Source organism: Anopheles darlingi, chromosome 2, assembly GCF_943734745.1.
Source record: "Anopheles darlingi chromosome 2, idAnoDarlMG_H_01, whole genome shotgun sequence".
Classification (NCBI taxonomy): Eukaryota; Metazoa; Arthropoda; class Insecta; order Diptera; family Culicidae; genus Anopheles; species Anopheles darlingi.
Window position 1 is genome coordinate 12,390,687 of NC_064874.1, and position 11,085 is coordinate 12,401,771.

The 11,085-nt window shown below is 45.4% G+C and overlaps 2 protein-coding genes across 2 annotated transcripts in view; one reads left to right on the plus strand and one right to left on the minus strand.

Annotated features, from left to right (window-relative positions):
• LOC125952507 (serine protease inhibitor 88Ea-like) overlaps positions 1–11,085 on the plus strand; it is a 95,113-nt gene that overhangs the window by 38,655 nt on the left and 45,373 nt on the right. The gene's annotated exons all lie outside the window — the stretch shown is intronic.
• Positions 8,856–11,085, minus strand: part of LOC125952512 (elongation of very long chain fatty acids protein) — an 18,797-nt gene continuing 16,567 nt past the window's right edge. Inside the window, exon 8 of the mRNA XM_049682016.1 lies at positions 8,856–10,407. Within this exon, the coding sequence (XP_049537973.1) occupies positions 10,219–10,407 (189 nt within the window). The 3' untranslated portion in view covers positions 8,856–10,218. The remainder of the gene's footprint in view (positions 10,408–11,085) is intronic.

Consider the following 11,085-nt stretch of genomic DNA (forward strand, 5'->3'; position numbering starts at 1 on the left):
TCTACAGAGACGCTGCGCGACTGTATAACGAACAATTACAAGCAGTGAAGGTCACAATCCGGAGTGATGAACCTAGTGCTTCTACACCTGTTTGACACCTCTCGACAGGTGGGGGCGGAAGTGACACGCACGGATACGCGGCCCCACTCAAAGTGATGACCGACACAAACCGGTCACAGACAAAAAAAAATCTGCCGCCTGAATTGTGCACCAAATCAATACCGCCACCGTGATGACCTTTACCGTGACTGTGGGCACCATCGCGGAGCACGGACTTTGCCACCACGCGCCTTGCTCATCTCGTCATAAGCTCGAGCGCGTCGGTCTGTTTTTCCGGTACGCGCAACTTCATTGAGCCACGGTACCGTCTGGACGGTGCTGCTACGGTGGTATGGCTGCTTAATGATTAGCGCGTCACTGCCATAGGTGGTGGTCATGGTGGTTTGGTAATTTCGGCACTAAAAAAAAAAAAACTACGCGACGGTCTAAGACATTGTTCATCGGTTTACGATCAAGAGAAGGATAAGGACGACAGTAGCAGTAATGTGTGTTTCGTTGCGCGACTATTAACTTAACCAAGAGGTTCTGCTTCTTCAGGTGTTAATACAGGCAAGTAACGTCTGAGCTTTTGACCAACCCCTTCTTTGGCCATCAGCACCTTCTCCTGTGTGTGTGTGTGTGTGTGTGTGTGTGTGTGTGCTGTGTGATCGAATCGCTTCTGGTGGCTAGCTGTACACAGACTCTTCAGGCTCTCATGATCACACAGTGAAACGGTGCAGTCGCGGATCCACTGCAACTCGAGCTGCCTCATATGCTACGTTTTCATGCGCTTCAGCTTCGTGTCCTTTACCCACGGATGCGCTGAAAATGAGGAGCTCTCCATTCATTTTCGAGTCCATTGTTACCGACACGAAGGCTAAATCAAGCATTAATCAATCGTTTAATCATTAAAACAAACTTGGCTACGAGTGGCCCGGCTCGACTTCACGCTGCAGTGGTCCATCTGCACCTCGTGCCCATAACCTCAAATCCGTCACAAAGTATTAACCATCGCCATTAGCTCGTAAAGTCCACTCCGCTCGTAATCGCTCTATCGCGTATAAAGACATCCGCCCAAACGGACAACGGCCGGCACACCAGACCCCTCCCCCTCCCCCCACACCAACTCACCATGCCCCCGTTGGCGCTTCTTCGTTCCACCGTTTTGATTGATTTTAATTTCGATTACGAAAAATGTAGATCAAGGGTAAGCGTCGCCAACAACCTACGCGCTGCCGTTGGGAAAACGGACCGAAATGCAACAAAAAAAAAATCGGGGGAAAAAAAGTGCTGGATGGATGCGGTTCCATAAGTCGGTAGCAAAAAAGGACAAATGGAACTGGACACACCTTGTACGATCGCGATTTACATAATCAGAACTCACGGACAACGTTGGTCGATTCGGTCGATCGGTATCATCATCAACATCAACAACAGCAACAACCAAAAAAAAAACGATTTGCGGATCGCTGTGCACACACACACACACGCGCACATGTGGCGCGTGTGCCACGAAGTGTGGCAACGGATTTATGATTAACAGGCCAATAGTGTCCAGGCGCCTAGCGTGCACTAAATGGAACGTGCTCCGAACCGCTAAAACTCCTCTATCATCGCCTCTCCCTCCTTCCCGGGGGCTACTATCCACGTGTGTGTGTGTGTGTGTGTGTGTCCCCGGTTAGATGGCAATCATACTCACCGACGCAACGCCACGACACGCCATGCAAGGTTTCGATTTTCCACATTGCAGTCGAGCATCGTTCTTGCGGTCGAGAGAAAGGAAAACACGTTTTTCCTTTTGTCCCGTTGGCCGATCATTAACCTTGGGCAGCACCTATGGCATTGGGCCAGCCGCAATGTACGCCTCCCCGGCCACGTCAGTGTGTGTAGCAGACCCTTATAATAAGACCTTGACGAAGGTCCAACCAAGCCCTTGAAAGTTACTCTGCGGTGGCTTAGGTGGTGAGCCATCGCGCGGATAAGATATTGGAATGTCCAGCGAACCGGTACGGTGGTCCGGCAAATCGTACCGCGATGCATCCTGAACCGAGTCTAACGTGAAGGTCAGCTGTAGACAGCGACGACGACGACGACGACCAGTGGCGACGAGTCGTTACGTCGTGGAGCGCAGCGCAATCCATCATAACAAGACGGTTGGTGCTTTAAATCTGCTGTGCAATTCTTCACCTTCGCACTAGCTTAGACCTGTCCGGCTTAGGACTGACACAATTGGGGCGGAAATTATGATGCCCACGTGATAGCGGCTGTAAATGTGATTGGGAAAGCGATTTTCATGTTTTCCCCTCAGTTTTCCGAAGCGGATTCCGTGTCCTTGTTCGCGGTTCGCAAAACGGATCGCAATCGGCGAGGCTGTCGGGGTCAGATCGATGCTGTCGGTGGTCGGTGTCTACAGTCTCCAGTCGTTTTGGCGGACATTCTGACGAAATACTTTCGGTTGACCACTGCCAGTGCCGCGCTGAGTGAAACTCGATCAGTAGCGAGCAGTTATTAGATATCAATTAGTATTGAGAAATCGGAGGTGGAAAATTGCAAGATCGCGTGGAGATACGTGAGCCTAGGCAAGAGCTTCTGTAGCTGATTAGTGTTCATCTTGACCTTACAATGAACACAACATGGATAGTGGATTTCGGTTAATCCGAACAGACGATAGCTGAAACGGTGGTCATTTGGGACCATCTGAATGTGTGATCAGCAACGAGCTGTTTAATGAAAAACCATGAAACTTGTACATTCTGTCAAGAAATTACAACTAGTCAAGAAGTACAACTGGTCTAAACTACTGTATGATGATGATTTTTGTTGTGTTTTAAATCAAAAAATTAAAAATAAAATAATATTCTTTTGGAACGAGACCTGCTCTTTCATGCCCAAAACATCAACTATAATGTTACGAACCAAGATGTTAAATTCATGATATAACTCTCTTAAGCTATAATGTTGATTTTCGTTCACTTTATCTTAAACTCTTTCGATGTTTTCATCAGTTGAGGACATTAACGAACGTCCAGAACAAGGCACACCGGTGACATCGGTTCAGCCACTTTTTAAGGCTTTTATCACTCATGTGCACATGTTTTAGATAGGCTATTATTGCCAAACGCCTTTTGCAACATTTTGAATGCATCGGTACACGGAAATTTAATCGTAACACAACACATTTAACAAACTCTTTATTCAACGTTATCACCCATAGTAAAATTCCGCACTCACCAGTGACATCGACTTACTTAACCAGCTGCTGTAAACAAACTGGCTACCGGATCCCGCTCAAACTTTGTATAATAATTAAGGACAGTTGTACCAAGAAAAAAATTGGCTTGCCAAAATACCCCACCAAATTTAAATCGACAATTCAGGGTACTTTCTTGACAGAATCTAAGTGTAGAGCGTGCTTCACCCTTAGGCATATCCATCTAATTGTAAGTGTTTCGTCTTAAGAAGGTTATGATACCATAACTATCATCTTGCGACGATAGTAAGAAGTAATAAAAAACAACTAAAGAGAAAACATATTATAGTATGTTTAGCCGTACTCGAGGGCCACGACTTTTTTGCGCCGAAAAGCTAGTTATAAGAGGGAACAGTATTGTTGCAAAAAAGATTAGCTAACTGCATTAAGAAGCACTCAGCACCACGGTTGGTCAAAAAACTGATCGTTTTGCGAATAGTTTTTCATGGAATAACCATGCGAAAAGATTTGCATGCGTCCTTTTTTGCGTGATAGCAGCCACAGTTACTCCTTCTAACGATACTCAAAATGTTCCAACAACAAATATCAATAGCTAACCTATACAATTTGCTGCAACAATAGCATATTTAGATTGTTGTAATTTTAGTATTAATATCGGATTGTGAGAGCCATCTAATGTATTAGAAGTACAACGAAGCTCAGAGATTGTATCGCTTTAATGAAAACAAGTTGCAGCCTACAACTGAGTAATTAGTGGTAGATTCTTATATTTAAACACAATCACCATGCTCATGATCAATTAATAATGGTGTCGAAGATAAGGAAAAAAAAACACTGTCACTTTTAGCCGCCAACGGATCTAACGGAAGTGCCAGCGCTTATCCATGGCGGCTGTTGCTGCGTGTTTCATGTTTAATTAGTTACATTTAATGCTTATTTTGTCTTATCTAGATGTACGCTAATTAAAGAACGATTTGTACGATGAGGTGAAGCAAATGGCTGATGCCGTGATAACTCATTCACATCCATCTGTACCACAAGTGTAGCAAATGATTTTCCGCAATTCCACGACCTTCTATATGCTTTTGAAGTGGTTAAAATAGTGCTTTGCGTTTGTTTTTCTTTTCATTTTCTTCTATTTGACTTGTGCAGCGTCATAGAATAAGTTTTTGCGCCAATAATCTAAAGTACATGAAGGATCGTTCTTTACCACTTAAGAAGGAATTATGATATTTTGTTTACTTATGGCGCTCAAGTATGTATTAAGTTAATTGCGCTACGCTAATGAATCAAGCTACGATGAACACCGCAAAAGGTGCATTTCTGAGGATTAATGCCATGGCTAAATTTCCCTTTTTTATATATCTTTAACTGCCTGCGTGTAAATATTCTTAAAAGGTTGCAATTTAATACAACACTCGCAGAAAATATAAACGGATAGTTTTTCCTCAAAAGATGTACAAAAACAACCCTTGCTTGGACCCAAAAATAACCATAGTTCCCCCTTTAAGAACAACACTCTCTTCCACTGACCTATGAAGGTCGACGAATGCCTTGGCCCTAATATTTTCCACATTTCCGATGCTCATCACTGTTGCGAAAGGAATATGAATCGACCCGGTGTTGTCGTCAGTTGCTGAACTACTAACGCGATTCATTCGATCACCAACCGGCATTCTCGATTCACGATCGCACGACAAAGCTCCACGTTTTTGCCATTCTGAGCGCGAGTGCGTTTTTGTTCCGTTCGCTTTGCGCTTGTTGACAGACCGCGAGCTCGTCCCTTCTCGGGCAGCCCCACCATCAGAAGGCTCGCAAATACTACCGAACGCTTGAAATTAATTTAACGAGCACCGACCGCGATCGATGCCGGCCCTCACGACACCTCGACCTCTAAATATCCTTCGGCCCGGGTTCGGTTCGTCGCCCGATCTGTTTTGGGGCTGTGGTGATGGCGATGGTGGTGGAGGCTTAAGTGAAAAGCAAGCAAAGCAGGGAAACTTGTGAAGCGAGAAGAGATGGAAAAAAGGAACGCTGCGCTGGCCAAAAGAAAACAAAATCCGCTCTCCGAACTGACCGCCGCATGGTGTCTAGCAAGTGTTGTATTGTGCGACGCAATAGTTCCTTGCCACAAATGCCATACACGCTACTCGGCCCCTTAAGACCCGGAGTCGGACACTTATTCTATCGTGGTTTTTTTTGTTGTTGCCACGTTGAGGTTCGGTCAACGAATTGATCGTTAAGGTGATCATCATTGAGAGGCCCCATTCATCTACTCTTCAGTTTGTTTTTTCGCCGAAGAAGGAAGATCATCATCACCCCCTCCGTCATTACCAGTGATGCCCTGCCCTTTTTCATCGAGATTGGATAAAAAGTGGTGTTACTGCAACTCCTACTATAATCTTATGATCTCTCGTATATATATATTTTTTTAAACCATTTGAATATAGAATAAACTTCCGCGAAATCCGAGAACAGCTTCATGGTCATCCGAACCTCACGAACGATGTCACCACAACAACACCTGATCCTGAGGATCTTGGGTATCTCCCCCAAACGGTACATAGACCTGGCAACCGCTTCCGTTTAGCTAATAGTGCGTACAGGGCATGCTAGCCATGATTCTTGGGCATGATTCTATGAGCACTTCTCATTGGCACCCGCGCCCAATTCTTCGAGAAGTCCCATTCTTAGCCCTCTGATTCACAAGAGGCTCCAAATGAACCTCACCTGATCGCTGACAAACGTTTGGAAAACGTTTTATCATCTGAACCGAGGTGACTGACAGTGCCCAAGGTCACACGCTGGACCTTTCTAGCGACATTTTCACCTTGAAATCGCAACATAAACATGTGCCAGTGTCGTCACACTGTGCGAGCGTGTCCATGTTTAGTCAACCTATTCTCACGCCCAATTATGGACACAGGTGGAGAAAACTCATACGAATAACTTCTCGCCTGATTTCGACAGATCGCGGGAAAGGGGAGGGGCGTTTGGAATTTCCTCCCAATACCTAATCTGGGAGTTCCGGAGTCGTCACGGGGAAAGTAAGTGATGATACGCACCAGGCGCCCCGGTAGTTCCCGGAAGAGTAAATTCCCACTCTCCTGGCTCATCTTCAACGATCAGTCAGTCGGTTAGTCATCGTAGCCACAGACGTGATCAAATTACGTACCCCGCTGCCCGCTGTGTACCGAGCGGTCCAATCTAACTCGTGAACGAGTTGTAACATCACTCCGACAGTGCACACGCCTGCTACATGCTAATGATCATGCTGATCGCGGAAGAATCCGGGCGATCCCATCGGAGCGCCATCGAATCACGGATGCAGATGGCGTGGCGTACCGGTTCATGGCTAGGGGATTGGTCAATCCGAACCATTCTGAGATGTAAGATTTATTCGACAGACAGCGAGCGGTCAGAGTGCAGTGCAGCGGTCATTTCATTGTCGGCCTCCCGGAAACGCGGTACCAGTAGTTGGAAAGCTGGAATTTATTGTGTCAGGGGAAGCCCCTTCAACAAAGATGCAAACAAATTACATCAGTTAGTTTGCAGTCACTTGACCACGATACCATCGAGTATCGACCAGGGAGTGAAGTGCTTTTACCTTCACCTTCACATTTCAAGAAAGGTTAAAAGAATACGCAGAGATTAAATTAAATTACGACTTGTTTTTATTTTCATATCCATCCCAATTTTTTTTCTTTCTTTTAGTAATTATATTTTTCTCTTTCTCTCTGTAGTACGTTTTTCCTTACGGATTCTCGCTTCCTTTCACATACAAGCTTAAGTCCGCTGTTAGGGTTCCTTCACCTGTGTGTGTGTGTGTGTGTGTGTGTGTGTGTGTGTGTGTGTGTGTGTGTGTGTGTGTGTGTGTGTGTGTGTGTGTGTGTGTGTGTATCTGTGTGTTTGCCCCCTTTGGTCTGGCCCTGCTCTCTGTATCAAAGGATGCAGCATGACGAGTTTGCTGGAGTACAAAACTTATGGAACTGTAGCAGTGTGAGAGTGTTTAAGAACGGGCACTAAACTTAGTAGACCCTGAACCGGTGGATCCCTTGCTTCCTGGTGCGCCTTTGGCCTGCTCGAAACTGGCTCCACGCGACGCAACGGAGATTGTCGTATATATCTTGTGCATAGTTGGCTTTGTTATGTTGTTATGGCCTATTTGCCACGCCGAATGGCCATGGAAGCAAACAACACACACTCGGGGTCCTTGACATGACGTCAATGGTACAAAGGGCGGCGGTCGGAAAAACAAAATGAAACAACATGAGACTATGATGGAAGAACCAAAATGATGAACAAAAACTCATAAATGTCTCGCAGCGTTTTGATTGCGATCCTCTTGTAACGTGCTTACGTGCTATCCCTATATATCAGTGATGGACGACGAAGAATAATACAGAAAGCAAAACAAAAGGGCAACAACACGCACAAGAAGCAACCTTAACCTTACGTTAAGTGTATCTTCGGGCGGCGACTATAGCTGCCTGACTGTTTCGCTATCCGATTCATTTCCTAGGTATTGTTGGGTCGCAGCCTATTATTTACGGTCGTAGTTTCAGAATGGTACATCCCCTATCTTTCTGATTAACCACGCTATGGTTCAACAGATTTCAACAGAACAACAACCAACACCATCTTATAATGAATATCCTAATACTAATGATACCCCTATATCCTTCGCTCCACATACAATCGTTGCACACATTTCAACTAAAGCGAACGGGAGCGCGAAATGCACGAGAAATGGTGGGTCCCTTTTCTCAACGAAAAATACTAGCATCCTGGCCTTGGGCACACGTGATACATCAGTAGAAATCTATTTGCTGTCTGTACAGACACATTGGATGAAGATTCATTTGGAAACCCATAACACGGGATCCGTCCCTTTTTAAAGCAGTCTTGCATTCAGCTACACTTTCGTTCGAGGCGTTTATGGCATTCGCGCATCGGAAACATCTTTGCATAAATAACGGTAACGAAACAAAACGCAGTGCTAAGTAGAATGTTAATGACACCCGAATGCGATGATATGATAATCGTGTCTGGCGGATCCCTTTTTCTCGCCCCTTTCTGTTAGCATGCTACAACGGATCTCACTTTAGCTAGCTGTTTGAGCAATATACAGTACTTTAATGCGCTCTTGCGTTGGGTTCAGATTGAAAGCATTTACTAACAACAAAAAAGCTCTAAAAGAACCTATTCAAACAGCTGCATGAATCTGGTTTTTCTGTCGATTCCGACTCGCATGAGTCCCAAGGCGAGTGGGACATGAAGGAACACCATGCTTCGGTCACTGCGTACTACTTCAATCCACTTAACAACTGGCCCTTTCCAAAAAAGAACAGCGCTAGCTCGATGAGATGGTTCTTATCTTCCTGTTTTATCCCGTTCTTTTCCACAACATCCTTCTCTCTCGCTATTTCTTATCCGTCTTTTCAACTACACTTCGCTACTCACTTGTATACTCCACACTGGCACTACTGCAGCTGTACAAAACGGGGCAAAGTAGAAACGTGGTAAGATGGTGGACAGGCTGGCTTTCCACCAAACATCATCACATACATCGATATAAATGGGTTAGTTGCTCGATTTGCTCTAGTTTAGTTTGACCCTTTTTTACTCTTTTGTTACATTTATTTTTTCAATCGTTTTTTTTTTTGTTTAAGTCCTTATCACCTATTCGATTTCACTTCGCCATAGTCGTAAATAGATTTCTGTGTGTGTGATTTTTTTTACTTTTGTTCCTGTTGCTTTAGTAAACAGCTCTAACATCCCGTTCCGCTATATCCACACCGTCTTGTTCCCGTTCCTTTCTGCGACATGCCTTTACACCTGTCATCGCGTTCTGTATATCTCCTCTTTGTTTGTTTGCTTGCCTGTTTTCTGTTCTTGTCCGCTTGTAATAAACCTTTTTTTCGTTCTTTTTCTTTTCTTTTTCCTTCCTCGTTTCATTCTCTTTCTATACTAATGGTGCTCTTACGCCAAGAGCTTTCAGTTTTGTCTTGCTGTACACATGCCTTCTCTAAAACAACAAAAAAATATTTATAGAAATGAAGAATAAACTTAAACGAAAAACAAAACCACCCACCAGGCAACTAAGCTAACTCTCCTATGTTCTTATCTCTGCTGAGAAATGGGAGGGGGATTTTCTTTATGGTAGTTCCTCGTGCGCCAAACCATATACCAGAGCCACAGGCGGAAGGGCAGGGGCGCAGTACGAGTTCCGAGTACACACAAAAACCTTACGAACCGCAATAGATACCCTTAACTCCGAGTTGCGTAAAATGAATCGAAAAGTGAGCAGCAGTAACACGACCGGATTCCGGTGGTTACGCCAACAGTCACTTTCAGCACTGTTCCAGGTTGATTCGGGTCATCGCAGTCGCTGTCGTCATCGTCGTCGTCGTCGTCTTCACTCGCCAATCTGACCACCATCATCTTTCTTCTCCAACTCCTTTCACTGCCTCCAGTCAAGCTAAACCAAGCAGCTTGCAGCATGGGAACTAAACGTAGACCGGAACAGGATGTTAAGCATCGGGAATACCCGGGAAACTGAACTTATCTTTAGACAAAATTCGTGCTAAAAATAAACAATTTCACCAGGACCCACCAAGCCACCACAGGGCGGCCGAAGGGTGCACCGTCTCGATGGGCAATCGTGGAATGCCAGCAGAAGGTGGGACATCGATGGCGGAAGCGACGACCTGGCGACCATGGTGACACCCTGGACCAACACAGTCTGGTGGTTCCTTCTGCTGTTGTGCTGCTGTTGCTGGCGGTGGCAGATCATCCCGGTGGAACGTGTTGATGGTGGTGTTGCTGGTGATGAGTGCTAGTTATGACGACGATGATGACGATGATGGTGGTGATGATAATGAGGAGGATGATGCTGATGCCGTCGTCGCTGCCGCCGACGATGGCACGCACCATCGATGGCTGATCCGCGGCGGTTTGCGCAAGCGTTATTGGATTTTCCGGACGCGCGCACCACCATTCTCGCCGATGCCACCATTCGACTGCTGGATCGATTCGACAAAACCGTTCGAATTGCCATTGCTGTAGGAATTCGCCGTTTTGGCACCGCCATTCAGGTAAATCCCGTTCGCGGTCACCTTCCGCTGGTGCAGCTCGTCATCATCGTTCAGTACGGGCTGTGGAATAGGAGGGGTGGCGAGAACAACAAGAGCAATGATTAGTTCAATTAAGAACCAGTGTCACCTTGTGAATACCATGCGAGAAAATCGTTTACTAGTTTAGCTATGCGATGCGTATGCGATACCAGAGGACACTATCTATTTGCGTTATAAAGGGAAGAGATCTGCATTTCAATTGCCGCTCAAGTTTTAATTTAAACACTCGTACTAGTGACATATGGCTTTTAATCATTATAAAAAAAGACGATTATTCTCCGGTAATCTAGCTTTGCACTGCATGAATTGCGAAACGTAGCGCTGGATAAACAACCTCTGTTCCGTCCTGAGTGGAGGACACAGCAATAGCTCTCATGTTTCTTATGTCTCTGCTTCGCGGCAAAATTAAACACGTAATTGTACGTATTTAACGTTCTCATGACGCGCGCGTAAACCATCGCTCGCCAATTCAAGGCACACCAGGCAGTTTGCGATCGTCATCGCAGCCTCTCAAAATCGGCCAATCCGTTTTTGCTGACCAAAATGCCGAATGTCATTCACGTTCTGTAAAAGCTAAAGCTACAGAAAGGACAAAACAAAAAACGAAAAAAATGAAGGATGGCGGCACAATCTCTCGTCTTTATTTGCTCCATGCTCTCGCTTCATTACTGGTTAGTACTCGAATGTTTCCCCTCCAAA